This window comes from Octopus sinensis, linkage group LG3 (assembly GCF_006345805.1).
Source record: "Octopus sinensis linkage group LG3, ASM634580v1, whole genome shotgun sequence".
NCBI lineage: Eukaryota > Metazoa > Mollusca > Cephalopoda > Octopoda > Octopodidae > Octopus > Octopus sinensis.
Window position 1 is genome coordinate 141,436,615 of NC_042999.1, and position 16,257 is coordinate 141,452,871.

General features: G+C 35.2%; 1 protein-coding gene and 1 long non-coding RNA gene across 5 annotated transcripts in view; one reads left to right on the forward strand and one right to left on the reverse strand.

Annotated features, from left to right (window-relative positions):
- Window positions 1-7,806, reverse strand: part of LOC118762608 — a 29,672-nt gene extending 21,866 nt beyond the window's left edge. Inside the window, exon 1 of the long non-coding RNA XR_004998363.1 lies at window positions 7,781-7,806. This is a non-coding gene — a long non-coding RNA (uncharacterized LOC118762608). The remainder of the gene's footprint in view (window positions 1-7,780) is intronic.
- The window catches only part of LOC115209242 (5'-AMP-activated protein kinase subunit beta-2), a 40,449-nt gene that overhangs the window by 10,781 nt on the left and 13,411 nt on the right, over window positions 1-16,257 (forward strand). For 2 of the 4 annotated variants that reach the window (XM_029777526.2, XM_029777524.2), the window contains exons 2-4: window positions 4,598-4,785; window positions 6,545-6,592; window positions 16,087-16,180. In XM_029777526.2, coding sequence (XP_029633386.1) covers window positions 4,598-4,785; window positions 6,545-6,592; window positions 16,087-16,180 — 330 coding nt within the window. The remainder of the gene's footprint in view (window positions 1-4,597; window positions 4,786-6,544; window positions 6,593-16,086; window positions 16,181-16,257) is intronic. The other 2 variants (XM_029777528.2, XM_029777527.2) reach the window with 1 other exon arrangement.

Genomic DNA, 16,257 nt, shown 5'->3' on the forward strand with positions numbered 1-16,257 from the left:
AATTTTAGGTCCCCTCTCCTATGAGAAACATTGTTCTAGTGAATATGCTGCCCCATTCCATGAATGTTGGGGATGGAGATTGAGCAAGATAAAGGAATAAGCAGGGAGGAAACTTGTAGAAAACATGAGGTTGGCTGGCAGCTGGGGAAAATGGAAGATATAGGTTGCATTTCTTGTATACCTGTTCTGCTGTTAGCTAAGATTTCTTTTGATTGAAAATTACTGGGTTATTCCTTACTGGTTCATATCTTCTACATGCTACTAGCTTTTCTGTTTTTCAATTTCATGAATTAAACTTTTTTTTTTTTGTCTGAAGAAAATGTGTTTATGTTCATGGATTTTACAAACTCTCCAAGACTGGGGAAACCAGAGTATATGTGCTCAAGAACTACAAGTTGAGGGTGGTTGACCTTCTAGAGATGAAGGACCAAGAAAAAGGTTTAGTCCAAGGTGGGTGTAATATGGGTAACAAAGTCGGATTGGATGAACCTGAATGGAAGTGGTATGAGATAAACCAACTCCAAGAAATAGGGGCCACTATAGTACAACATAGCTGTGGTTTGAACCACAGTCATGTTGGAGTGTTGGTAAATGACTTCATGTCAGCTAGCTTGATGGTTTCTGTTTTTTTTTATGCAGTCTATGATGGTTATGTATGTGATTAGGAAGCTTGCTTCCCACCTGTGTAGTCTTCAGTTCAGTCCTACTGTATACTACCTTGGGCAAGTGTCTTCTACTATAGTCCCAGGTCCTCTAAAGCCTTGTTAGTCGATTTCATAGATAAAAATTGAAAAGAAGCCTGGCACATATGTATATATTTGCATATGTTTTGTGTGTACAGGTCTCATAGAATCTTTCTACTTGCTGCAGCCCTTTTTCAGCTGGCATAAACAGCAAGAGAGAAAACTGACCAGTCCTACTGTTTGTCATGTTTAGTTTGTTTTTGCATTTAGTTTTCACCTATTCTTCCATGCTGGCATGAATTAGATGAATTCTTGTTGAGGCAGATTTTCTACACTTTGATGCTCTTCTGGTTCCTTGCAAAAAAAGCACTTGTGCCGGTTCTACGCAAAAAAAGCACTTGTGCCGGTTCCACATAAATGTTGCGTTATGTTGGAAGAGCACTTGCATCATGTAGGAAGAGCACTTGTGCTGGTGCCATGTAATAAAACGCTCAGCACACTCTGTAAAGTGGTTGGTATTAGGGAGGGCATTTAGTTATAGAAACCAAGCCAAATCAGACAGGAACCTGGTGCAGCTCAACTGCTTGCCAGCACTGTCAACCCATGCCAGCATGGAAAACAGATGTTAAATGATGATATATATGACAAGCTTCTTTTCAGTTTTCATATAGCAGTTCCACTTACAAAGCATTGGGCAGCCCAAGGTTACAGTTGAAGACATTTGTCTAAAGTGCTATGCAATGGGACTGAACCTGGAATCACATTGTTATGAAATGAACTTTGCATCCAGAAAGCCATGATTGCACATTTTATTATTATTATTATTAAAGAAATCACCAGCATTGTTATCATCTTCCCCAAAAGTTGTCATCTGCCCCAAAACCCATGAGTGTCTCCTCCCTATTGAGGATTACACATTGTTTTTGTTTTTTTTCAAATTTTATTCTTGTTTACACACAAAACCTTCACAACTACATACATACACACACACACACATTTTTTTGTTGTTTTGTCCTGTGCTTTCCATAATGTTTTTCTTCATGTAAACTCTTGTGGTTAATAAAGAAATCATTATTATCATCATTATTGTTTTAATTTTTTTTATTTTGTATTATTGAAGTAACTTAAATTCTCATAGTCACATAGATATCAAAGAACAGCAGATATCTAATCTTGTTCATTATGGATTTAATAGTTTAGTTAGCCTCCTCCTCTCCATTCCTATGTATAATTTTAGTAGAAAATAACTAAGTAGATAATGTACCATCCTTAGTACTGACATTACTGATATTCTTGATAGGGCCAAGGTTATATTGTTTCTGTAGGCAAAACTCTTTCTTGTCCCCAGTTTTAGTGGAGCAGCTGGTAACAATCTTTCCATTTCATAGTTCATATTGTAAATTTGCAGATTTTATGAAAGCTTTTCATGTTAACCTGAAACAGATGAATTAACTGGATCATATTATCGAGTCATACAGTATATACAAGCATTGAGTTACAGACTTTGAAATAGTAATGATAATGATGATATACTAATTAGTAATTTCATTTATACTGCAGATTGTTTAGTTTTTTTTTATTGGGCTGTATAATCTGAACTACAAGGTTTATTGATTTCAGAAATCTGTCTATTTAGCTTTGAAATGTAGTGTGGGGGAATTAATTAACAAATATTTTAGTTAAATACTATGGTTCTCATTATTACCTGTGCATTGTGCACAGTAGATCAAGTTGATGGGTTATTAGACTATTAGTTAAGTAGTTGACATCTTGTCAATTGCTCTGTCTTGTGCCCATAAAGATACTAAGTTATTATTGTAAATAGGTATCGTGCAATAAGTGCACTTTATACTATACCAGTGGGAGCTCTATAAGTCTTTTTATTAGCTTAGACTGCTGATCCTTTTGGCAGAGTTGCTATAGAATTGCTATAAACATTTTCTCTACTTCCTAGTGAATCACTAGTGTATGAGGTCTACTACTTTTTTTTTGTGATATGGTCGTATAGTTAAATTTGTTTTGTGGTTACATGGTACCAAATTTGTTTCCACTGTACAGTACCTTGGGTGAGCATTTTTTTAATCAAAAGGGCCAGAATAGCTAAAGCTTTGTGAGTAAACAGAATCTCACTAGATGGATGGGCTGTACCTATTGGGTGGTAGACATTGGTTTCACACCACCACTTGGACCTTTAATGGAATATACTTTGTTGCAAGTATGCAGACTAGATCTCCATTTGTTGTGGTCTCTTCTATCCCATCCCTCCACCTATCTCAGGAGCCTTGCAAAATGGTCTTTCTTCCTCTCCATGAAAAAATGGTTAAATAATTCAAGTTTCAAATTTGTGTTCTGTTAATTATTGATTTGTGAATTCTTTGGCAAGAATAATGGTAGTTAGTTTGTATTCACCCTTCTGTATTTATTTGTTATTCTGAGTTTTAATTTTTTCTTTAGGCCCTTTTAAATTTCAAGAATAGAGACAACTATCTGGTTAATTTTCAGCTTGAATTGTGAAAGTTGAAAGCAATTCAAATGAAGCTTAACTTCACACAGTTATCCCACTTCAAATCGTGCACAAGAAGAGGCATTATAAAATGAGTATAGTTGTTGAATGATAGATTGAACATCTTTAGTACAATATCTAAGAGTGTTAGATGTAATAGTGTCATTCATTGTCATCATGTCTGTTTATGCTGGCATGGGTTGGATGGTTTGATCGGGTTAGCATGCTGGAAGGCTGCACCAGATTCCAGTCTGATTGGCATGGTTTTCTACAGCTGGATGCTCTTCCTAATGCCAACCACTCCAAGAATGTTATGGCTGCTTTTACGTCTCACCAGCGTGGGTGCCATTTGCATGACACGAGTGCTTTTGCATGCCACCAGCATGGATACCAATTTGCATGACACCAGTATCTGCCATCACTGATTTTGCTTGGCTTCACGGGTGTCCTTTCAAGCACAACATAATGCCAAAGGTCTTGGTCATTGCTCCCTTGAGGCCCAACACTTCAAAGGAACTCTGCCACTTTGCCTCTGTGAGGCCCAATGCTTGAAAGGAACTCAGCCACTTTGCGTCCGTGAGACCCAGCGCTCGAAAGGAACTCAGCTGCTTTGCCTCTGTAAGGCCCAGCAATCGAAAGGAATGAGGCTCAATGCTTGAATAGCTTATTGGGAGTAAAAAATGAGTAGTCAACCAACTGAGATTGGTATAGAAACAGTAGTAAAGACAAACAAATTACTTAATGGTAGTCTATTAGTTGAGGAAATACTACTGAGATTTGCTAATTCATATGTTTACCCTCAGATCTAACAGATTAACCTTTGTTTCTTTCTCTACATTTTGTTATCCTTACTGTTGCTTTCCTTAAAATCAGCAGTAGGTTGTAGAGATGCCATTATTTTGAAATTTGTTGAAGTTTTCAAAAATGGAATAGAAGGATGACACTACACAATTTTTTCATTTGCAAATTTTCCAACTTCAAATTCCTTGTAGTTTGATTTCACCTTTAATTTTTCCAAGATAGGTGATGTAACTATTACTGATATAAAAATTTTAAAACTTTCAGCCACCACCAAATATTTCATCAGCACGTATGTTATGCATAAGTCAGTCTGATAGAGCTGTTAGGGCTGATAATTGGAACTGGAAGGATTATATGATATTTCTAAATTGGGAATTGTTTCGGAATCACAAACTCAGTGGTATATCTAGTTATACATTGAGTCAGCTCAAGTGCTTTTATTCCTGCTATACAAAAATTAGCTTTCTATCTCGCAACAAAACATTTCATAACTATGAGACAAAATATAAGTACTGTTGTAGGTTTGTATATACATTGTTATACACATTGTTAAATGAAAAGCTGTTTATTTGTATATGTTATTCTTTTTTTTTCTATTTTTTTTTTGTAGACATCAAGACCTAGTCGAGATTTGCCACTCGATACATATCAGCGTCCACGGTCAAATACAGTTACACATAGTCCAACACTGGTGGAAAAATGTTTGCCAACAGTTTTCAGATGGGAGGGAGCAGCAAAAGAAGTCTGCTTGTCAGGGAGCTTCAACAACTGGAAAAATACAATACCCTTAGCTAAAAGGTAAGTACCTAGTTTTTGAAAAACTTATTTCAACATATACGCACTTACCAAAAAGACAAAACTGATGGAATATTTCTTTTACTGAGTCTTTTTTGTTGCTATAGATTTTATGTAAATCAAAGATTGGGAAATGAGGTTCACTTTAAGAATTTATTTTGGATCCCCTTTCACATATTTCTTTATTAGTTAAAAGAGAATGGGCAGTTAGTTCTAACAAGTTATGGGGTCTTCTGACACTAGTTGGCCAAATCAATAAAGTACAAAGCAACCAACCAAATTGTTGATGGTTCATCATTTGCTAGTGTTATGCCTGTAACAAAGGCTTTTAACTCTCAACAGTCAAATTCAGTTAGCTGTAGCAGGTATTACATGGTAGCAAATTTACTGCTGTAATCAGCTTCAAAAATATAAAAGTTTTTGTTAGTTCACAATATTGCTTACAATTCTACATGTGGTCTTGGAGCAGACAGTGAGGAATCATTTCAGTCTACTTATTTAAAAGTTTGAATATACTGCATGTAGACTGCAAGATATTCCTTCAGTGATATGCTCAGCTACCACTATGCAACAAAGTTACATGGCCAAGCTGGAAGAAGATAATCCCAACAGGCTGTTGTAGTAGTAGTAGTAGTAGTAGAGCTTTGTACTATCTTGTATGCTGAACTGTTTCATAACCAATTCTATCTCACTTTAAATAGGTACTTTAAATAGTTAAAGCTGTAAGTAGTCTGACTGAACAAGTGTAAGTGTAGAATGAACAAGTTTGCAATACTGAGTTGAAATCTTGCCATGAAGAAGAGAAATGAACTTAGAGATACTGATTTGCCTGAGATATATGTCTTTAACTCTTTCGATATCAGCCTGTCTCTTCTTTATAATACAAAACTTTTACTTTTAAAGTGTTTATATTGAAATTAGAACCTTCCATTTTAAGAACCTTTCCGTTTTGTTTCAAACACCAACTTAATGAGAAAGAATTTTATTTTACTAAAACCTCACAAATTCTTGATATTTTTTACCCCCTCCTGAAAATTCATTGAAACAGTGCAATTTATTAGAAATGTTGTCACAAGTATAAGAAGTACTCCCAAAATCCAATAAGTTATGGCCTCACCTTTAAATGTAAGGGATGGAGAAATATATTTGCCTGGATTCAGTGCAATTTTTTACGATTTCATTCAGAGGATTGAGATAGATTTTTTTTTCCTTCTCAAATTTGTATACTATTGTGGTAGCAGGAGAGGGGACAACATAAAGTGGATTTAATTGAGGCTAGTATGCAATCAATGTTAAAAAAAAAAAAAGTATTGTAAGACAGGAGAATGCTAGTTTGGAGACAGAGTAAAGAACTGCTAGATTAATGGTGATTGAATTCACTGGCTTTTACAGAAATGAGTAGGATAATGAATATATTAGGATTTAGGATATTCATTGAAATAGGGCAGAGGGGCTAGTGAAGGTATATGTCAATACAAAATTGGGTTGTGAATAAGGTATGTGTTTGAGCACGTCTTCCTCAGGCAAGCTGCCTTAATGTTAGTTTCTGCTGTATATCTCACCAACTTATGACTTCTTATTAGAAATAAAATCTACTCTTCTTATCGTAAATAGTTGTTAGAAAATTCCAATCAGAACAATTCAGCTTATTAACTCTGAAGGTTCCTCAGTTTTTTTTTTTTTTTAATTTTTTTTATAAGTTGGTTCTCTATTTTTGTTTGTTGTATTAGGTATTATTGTTACATCTATTTTGTTTCTTCAGCACTGTACGACTAACAGACAGAGGCAGACAGAGACACGATTCTGATGGGTAAATTTAACAATTTTTTTTTAAAAATCTCTCTCCCTAACTGCTAAAACTGGTAAGATTTTGTAGTAATACAGGTAAAAGAAAAAATGAAATTGGCTACAATACTGAAGAAACTGAAAAAACAGATTTATTCAATAGTTTAGCTTTATTAAATCTTAATCCCGAAATGGAAAAAAAACCTCAATAAATCTGTTTTTCTATTGCTTTAACATTGTGGTAACTTTCATCACTCTTTTTTGCATATATCTGAAACTGATGTAGTTTTTCTTCTATCCTACTATAGTGTTAGCTTAGTAATTGCTATCAAAATGAATTAGACTTTTGTACATTCTCAAAAATACTACACATACACACTGTACTAGGTACTGCATCCATAAAGACAGAGAACTCAATACATTTGTAGAGTAGTGTTTTATTATAGGCATAATGAAATTCCTAGTTTCCCTGTCAGGGACAAAACTACTAGTTACAGCATGACATTGAATTTTCCAGTATCCACAATATACAGGTGCAGACATAGCTGTGTGGTTGAGAAGTTCTTCTCCTAATCATGTGGTTTAGGGTTCAGACTCACTGCATGGCATCATGGGTAAATGTCTTTTCCTATAGCCCTGGGTTGACCAAAGCCTGGAGAGTGGATTTGGCAGACAGAAACTGAAAGAAGCCCACTGTTTGTTTGTGGGTTTCTGTATTTGGTTTGTAAGATTCTTGATGTGGACTTGTGTGTTTTGTCGTATCTTGGGAAGTTCATTATGTCAATAACACACAAAATGGTTCTATTTCATTTTAATTTTTTATGTCAATTAGCTATTTCACCAGTTCACTAATCGATTGTTTGATTAATCATTCAGTCCATTTGATCTATACAAGCACAGAAAAAAAAAAGGATTTTATCTCTATGTGCCGGTGGCACGTAAAAAGCACCGTCCATTGCCAGCCTCACCTGGCCCTCGTGCCAGTGGCACATAAAAAGCACCATCTGTTCGTGGCCGTTTGCCAGCTCTGTCTGGCACCTGTGCGGGTGGCACGTAAAAAGCACCCACTACACTCACGGAGTGGTTGGCATTAGGAAGGGCATCCAGCCGTAGAAACACTGCCAGATTTGACTGGGCCTGATTAAGCCTTCTGGCTTCACAGACCCCAGTAGAACCGTCCAACCCATGCTAGCATGGAAAACAGACGCTAAACGATGATGATGATGATGATGATGATAGGGACTGAGATATCTGGTGATTTGCTGTGCATGCTTAGAACATGCCCATCTATACATACAATCATGTCCATCTGTTAGTCAAGAGGTCCTGGTCTTGCAGGCTTGTGAGCGCTGGTGCCACATAAAATCTCCAATGCTGGTGCCATGTAAGAAGCACCAATGTTGGTGCAACATAACAAGCACACACACATACACACATGAAAAGCTTTTATACAATTTCCATTTGCCAAATTTCACTTACAAGGCTTTGGTTATTAGCAGAGAATACTTGCCTGTGATGCTATGCAGTGTGATGGAACCTGAAACTCTGGTTGTGAAGTGGACTGGCAATCATATCTGTGCCTTATATGTGTGTTTGTATCTATGTATGCATGTGTAATAGATTAAATTGATAGACAGGTAAACAACAGGTATCAGTTCATATTCTGACATTTGTATATTTGTACAACACAGGGAGAAAAGTATGCTTTAAGGACTTTAAATCACAAGAGGTCAGTAAAAGTTCCACCCAGGAATGTTCATAATGGTTGCTATCTATGCTGGTATACTTTCAGAATAGTTATAAGATAAGGCTGTAGTATTGATATTACACAGTAGGTAAAGGCAGGTCAAAATAGGTAAAACCTTAAAAATGAATGAGAGGTAGTGAGGTGTGCAAATTGTCCTTACAGCTGTTTCAAGAATAGTTATGTAATTTGGTTTAGTTCTCTGCGAGCTCTCTGCAACCAGTATTTTAGTGGTGCTCTATTTCATTTGCAGAGGGAAAGTGCATTGGGACTCAGGAGATGAATATAACTATTCTAGAAGTATACCAGTATGTCACAACCACTGTGAACATTACTGAATGGAACTTTTACTGATCTTTTGGCATTTAAACTTTTGAAGCATTTGTTTCTCCCTTTGTGTTGTATAAATATGTCTGAATCTGAACTGTTACCTGTTTGCCTTCTATCTTTTTATTCTATTATATATATGTGTACCACCTTGATTGATATAATGCCTGGGCCTCATGGAGGCAATTCTGGTGTCATGTAACTGGCACCCTAGCTGGTGGCACATAAAAAGCACTTTTTGGACATTGGGCCTCATGGAGGCAATAAATGACTGAGATCTTTGGTGATAGGTCGTGCTTGAGAAGACCCATCAAGCCAAGTGAAATCCTAGCTTTGATATGTAAAAAGCACCCATTACACTCTTGGAGTGGTTAGCATGAGGAAGGGCATCCGGCCGTAGAAACCATGCCAAATCAGATTAGAACCTCATGTAGTCCTTCAGCTTATCAGTTTCAGTCATACCGACCAACCCGTGCCAGCATGGAAAGTGGATGTTAAATAATAATGATGATGATGATTATGATGCATCCTGGTATTTTAAGTTGCTTTTAAAGTGTTGGAGTTTAAGCATGAAACTGATTTGAGCACTATGATGTGTACCTATTATTTTACATCATATTACATGAAATTAATATATAATTTCACAATGGAGAATGCTAACTATAACTCAGTGACTGTGAAGTGAGTTTCACAAACATTGTACTATGGTTGCCTTTTCTTTGTCAACAAGTCACTCATTAGCTCTGTGTTTTGAAGACATACATAATGAAAAACTCTGGCTTGAAATGCAGGTTAAGAGGCAGGAAGAGCATCTGGCTGTAAAAAAAACAGTACTTCAACAATATGTATTTATCTAATCCATGCTAGCGTAGAAAAAACAGTTGTAAAAACAAATGAACATAGATATACTTACATAAATTCAATTATAATCAGCAAGTATTAAATATAAATGCACACACTGTGCAGACTGGCTTGCTTTCCAACTAAATCTGAGTTGCATGGATAAATTGCTTTTAAGAAAATGCTTTTAGCTTAATGTTTTAAACTTTTATTCTAATTTCTATGAATGGTGACTGCTTAAAAGTCACTGCTTAAAGCTTCTAACCAACTAAATTTCACCTTTACTAATTCTAATCATTATTAGCTTGACCTACCAGTAATGACCTTGAAATTCAAATCCCTTAAGTTTTAAGTATCATGGCAGTATAGGTTTTCTTTAACCTCTCCTACCAAAAAGATGAAAAAAAAAGGAAAGAAACTGCTAAATGACAAAATGAGTTTTGTATATTTGCATCCAAAACTACATCTTTCAAAACTTTAAACTGCTAGTAAGTTGTATACAGCAGAAGGTAAGCATACTTTTAAGTTGTGTGTGACTTAGTTTTGCTTCCTGGTTGTGGCTATTTCCCTTCACATATATTGCTAAAGCCAATTCCTATTTTCCCTTTTCCTCAAAGTCAATAAGATTGTCTATTGATAGATATATCTCCGATTTCAGGAAGTCGAGCAATTTACTTTTCTTTCATAGTACATATGTCAGATAAACAAATTTTGTTTTCTTTCGATGTGGTTCACATGCTCCAGATTTGTAGGGGAGAGGGAGGAACAAGATGGGAAATGGATTTGTAACTCGAGGGCTTTATCTACATAAGAGATTAGTTGAGTAACATTAACTGAACAATTCAAGATACACAATTCTGTCTGATGTATTCCATTTCTTCTGAAGTTCTAACTTGTTTGTTAAGTTACAGTTTCAGTTCTTTGATGACGTTTTTATTCCATTAAAGCTAATGTTAATTTACTTGTGACTTTTTTTCTTTCATATTTATAAAAATAATCCCCTTCCAGAATAATTTTCATGAGCCTTCTGTTATGTATCTTTATCATTTATTTTTTTTTTATTTATTAATGCTTTCTATAATTTATTTAGAAATAATCTTGGTCTTTCTTTGAATATAATTCTTCAATTTACAAGAGCTACTTATATAATTTACATATATTAAATACATTACTTCTTGAAAATCTTTGTAGTTGTGTTTTCACAATTTGAACAGAGAAAGTTGACAATGCATAATATGAATGAAATTTATTTTTTATTTTTGTTACACATTTTATTCTTAAGTCAGTTTTATTTTCTGTCTAAAGGGGATCAAATTGGGTAGATTGTATAGATTTGATTTCTTTTTACTGAAATATATTTTACTTTAAATGCAAACTATACTTACCAGTTTTTATTGATATTTAACTCCTACCTCCTCAGCAAAAATATTTCCAAGTCACTGAAAAAGTTGGTGCACCTTTTTGTCTGTTGACATTTATAGTGATGTTTTCAAAATTAGATAATACATCTTTGGCAACAAGTACAGTGAAGAATTCCTGGTAGGGGCCCACCAAGGATCAGTCCTCAGTCCCCTCTTATTCATCATAGTCCTCTAGGCAATAACAGAGGAATTCAAGACAGGATGCCCCTGGGAGCTTCTCTATGCTGATGACTTTGTTCTAGTAACTGAGTCACTATCAGAACTAGAGAAGTTTGAGGTGTGGCTTTAGAGCCAATCTAGCAAAAACCAAAGCCTTAATAAGTAGAAAGGCAGATAAACCACAAATCCCTTCAAGTAGATGGCCCTGCTTGATCTGTAGAAAAGGTATAGGTAGAAACTCCATAAGATGTACCTGGTGTAAGCTATGGACATGTAAGAGGTGCAGCAATATCAAAGGAAGGCTAACTAGGAAGATAGATTTTGTGTGTGGCAAATGCTCAGGGGCAATAAACCCTGAAAATGTGCAGAAAACGAGTAAAAGGTAACTGTATGACACATGTGTGCAAGCAGCCATGCTACATTGCAGTGAAGCATGGGCCGTGACTGGTGAGGACATGCGTAAGCTTGCAAGGAATGAAGCTAGTATGCTTCGCTGGATGTGTAATGTAAGTGTGCATACAGGACAGAGTGTAAGTGCTCTGAGAGAAAAGTTGGACATAAGAAACATCAGATGGGGTGTGCAAGAGACAACTGCACTGGTATGGTCATGTGTTGCAGATGGATGAGGACAGCTGTGTAAAAAAGTGTTACACCCTAGCAGTTGAGGGAACCTGTGGAAAAGGTAGACCCAGGAAGACCTGGGATGATGTGTTGAAGCATGACCTCTGAATGTTGGGCCTCATAGAGGCAATGACAAGTGACCGAGACCTCTGGAGATATGCTGTGCTTGAGAAGACCCAGCAAGCCAAGTGAGACTGTAACTGTGGGGCCTTTGCCAGTGCAGCATAACCAGCCCATTTAAGAGTACCCTTCAATGATTGGGCAATAAACTGCGCTTGTGAAGACCTGTTGAGGCAAGTGAAGTCGTCATCGTGGTCAATGACAGTACTGCCTGATTGGCACCCGTGCGGGTAGCACGTAAAAAGCACCATTCGAGCTTGTTTGTTGCCAGTGCTGTCTGACTGGCTCCCATGCCAGTGGCACATAAAATGCACTATTTAAGCATGGCTGATGCCAGTACTGCCCGACTGGCCCTTGTGCCAGTGGCATGTAAAAAGCATCCACTACACTCTCTGGTGCAGTCTTCTGGCTTGCCAGCCTTCAGTCAAACTGTGCAGCCCATGCCAACATGGAAAATGGATGTTAAATGACAATGGTGATGATGTTATGAATACCACTTCATTTAATTAAAAAGCATTTTGTTTGCAATGTTATTAATCTCATTGCATTTTGGGGAGTTTACTTTGAGCTTGTGTTATTTTTCTATGCTTATAAAAATTTAATTTTTTTTTTCTAGATAAATGGAAAAACTTTTGAGATTAGATATAGTTTTAATAAAACCGACATGGTTGCACACACACACACACTTGTATATGAACTCTCAGAAAGAAATGCAACATAATGCCTATAGTGAAATAAATTTCTGGTTGCTATGGAACAGCTTATTTATTTAACAAATCTCAGAGTTAGCATCAGGAAGAGAATTTGGTTATAAAATAATGCTTCAATCCCATTTAACCTATGCTAAGATGGAAAATGGAGGAGAAATAAATGAACAAGGGAGAAAAATAGCCTTATCCAGTCAGTTGTGTTTTCTAAGAAATTTTTCTTCTCAGGGTAAAGCAACATCTTGTAAAATATTGATGTTTTATTAAGAAGGTGATTTTGTAAAACAAAAGTATTCATTTCATATTTTTTCAAATTAAACTAAGTGGTTTATTAAATCTATATAAAATTCTGTAATTCTTTGGATTTTTTTTTTTTTTGATGTTTCATAGTGAAATGAAGGCATGACAATAATATTTCTAAAACTTACTCTTCTTATATAAACATGCATCATATGACATTTTATATATATATATATATATATATATATATATATATAATAATCTCCAGAAAAAACAGTAAATCAAATAAAACTTATTTTTAGTTATGGACATTAATACATAAAGTTTTGTATCCTCCTCTTATAGATTATGTTGAAAAACCAGAGGGATGGTGTCATAAAAAAACCTAATTTTGTTTTAAAAAAAAACGAATTTGTGACTTATAAAGTTGATATTCATTTTATTACAGATTCTATTCATAATAATGGAAACTCTTTTGCAGAATTTTCCCATTTGTTTTCTATGTTTGTAACATGGCTACTTCTTATAAATTAACAAATATTTTGTGTATGCAGGATTGTTATTTTAATGTCTATTTTTCCATACGTGGAGTAGTTTTCTACAGCTAGATACCCTTCCTAATGCCACCCCTCATCTGTCTCCAAGTGAAGTGATAATCTCCTAGTCTTTTGAACTATAAGCAACCTGAACTTGATGTGAAGATGTTAAGAACCTTGACACACTTCTGCAGTTGACTGCAAGTAAATTGCACTGTCCTACATTGTTAGGGAGGCCACTGTTTAGTGAACACTGAAAAAGAAGGAAATACAAACTCAATCACACAAACACACATGTGCACATATATATATATATCTGACGGATTTATTTCAGTGTTCATTTACAGAATCTATTTACAGAATCTATTTACAAGGTTTTGTTTTCCTAGGGCTATATAATACAAAAGAAGACCAGTATATATATATATATATATATATATGTGTGTGTGTGTAAGTGTATTTGTGTTCTGACATTGTGTAATAATTGTAAGATAGCCTCATCGTACAAGCAGTGTCATCCATTTTCATCAGGCATAGGGAAATATTACTTTGCTTGGAAATGTGAGGGTCGGTGACAGGAAAGATGTCAGGCCATAGAAAATTTGCCTTAACAAATTCTATATGACCTGTGCAAATATGGAAAAATGGACATTAAAACAGTGATTATAATATATATGGTAATAATACTTAATTTCTTCTTTTTTGAAACAAAACATTCTCTTTTACTCAAATCCTCCTCATTTTGCATCTGCCTATCTATACTAGCTTGGCTTGGACAGGTTATTGTGGTTTGAGTACATTACATATTCAGCTAAGATTCTATGACTAGATTTCTTATTTTCAAATATGTTATAGGGTGTACTCTATATATTTTATAGTAGCACCAGTACTAAAGTTTGTCACATCCCAAGCAAGATTAGGGTACTCTCTACCCAACATTGTTTCTGTTTGTTCACTGACATCAGAGAGGTCTCATTCTAGTAAAACTAAAGAGTCCTCTCTTGCATTATCTCTATTCATTTTTTGTTTTTACCCTCTATATTACTGAATAGGAAGAGTGTGATAGAAGAAACAATAATAGAAAAGAACCTAATTAAAGAGAAAGGTAGTTGTTGACAAAGAGATTGAATAGATGCAATCTGGAGCAAGTGCATTGAGAGAGTACAAAGTGAAAGGGTGATAGAAGTGATGGCTGTTGGTAAAAGATTTAATCAGTTTATATGAAGATTTAAGTATAATATTTAACATCTCCAATGGATGCATGTTTTGTGAGGTTTGTTCTCTTCACATCACTCTTCACTTCTTCCCATGTCTTCCTCAGTTTCTTTCTGCAGGTTTCACCTATTTGGAGCACTTTTAAAAATTTTCTTCATTCATCCTATAAATCTCACATGCCCATTCCACCAGTCTCCTCTTTAGCACACTACATCCCATCTGATTTCCTCAGTTCATTTGTATTTTGCCTTTCTGCATACTAACTTTATAAAGCCAGCAGAGCATGTCTGCTTCATTTCTTTGTAGCCTTAGCAAATCATCCATGTGCAACATTGCAGTGTGTACACAAGCAGCATACACTCTATGCTAAAATTAATGCATGTATAGAGAATTGGTACTAATATTGCTGCTGATTGTTATACTAAGTATGGGCAAAGCTACAGTGACAACTGTGACTTCAAATATATTCCTCCTTCACTGGTTTTATTTGTTCTCATTGAAGGTGCTGAGTAGTAGAATTATTAGTGCCAGATAAAATGGCTTGCTTATCGTTGCTTGGAGGTTGATAATATAAGCAAACAATCTTGTTTGGTCTGATGGTGTGTCCCTTCTCTACAATTTCTACTCTCAAGACATTTCTTATTCTGGTAACCTAAGGCCACACCTGATTTTGATTACCATTTCAAGCTGTTTCCTTTTCACAAAAGTCATTCATCACAATACTGGTTCTCTACCAGTATATAAGGGTTAGCTATTCTTAACTTTTGTGCATTGTTAGTACTTTGACCTTCAGCTGTGTGACCTGAATTCACATTGCCTTGCTACTTTAAACTATCTAATTTAGTTCTCAGCCACCCTGAGTAGGTGAAATGAACATTCTTATATTTGATATGACACACTAAGTATTGTTGCAGTGCATGTGCATGCATTTGAGCATTTACATTCAATAGATTAGGCTAAGCTGGGATAGGATTGCATTTTCATCTGTATGCTCTTTAACCCCTGTCACTGCTACAGTATTTGCTCTTTGCTAAATCTTGTATTTATAGTAGCTAGTACTACTATCTTGGCATCTTTGATGTTGGTTTGAAGTAGGTACTGTGATTAAACAGTAACTTATAAAACCATAACTCCAGTATACATTTAATTCACTGGATCTTCTTCATTTAATGAATTAGTGTCTTTAGAAAATGTTTGGTTGATTTGACCTAACTTGATAAATCTGATGAATTGTGGCTATGTAAGAATTAATAGTAAAGATGCCACCATTACCATAGCTCTTAGTTGTACACTTTGATGAAGCTCTATATTTTAATCACCTCAGTCTTCCTGAAGTTTCTAAGTTCATTGAATTCTCAAAAAAAGTGTTATAAAATGCATCTGCTTAGGTTTAACCAAAACTCATCTCATTCATTCTAGCCTTCGAAAATGGCTGATAAGCTTTAAAAAGAAATAAAGATTAAAGTTAACTGAACTCATGTAAGTTTATTATGTGGGGTTAGTTCAACAACAGGGATTTTGTTTTTCTGATCTAATATTTTTTGTTCATGTAATTTGTTTTTTTCTTTCTTTTTAATCTGTTTTTATAGTAATGGTGATTTCTTCACAATTTTGAATCTTCCTGAGGGAGAACACCAATACAAATTCTATGTGGATGGTCAATGGATGCATGATCAGAATGAGGTAATGTTCTATTTAAATTGTAAAGATTGATTTTAGTTATATTGAAATTTAGTATGGTAGTTATTGTTTAGCCCTTA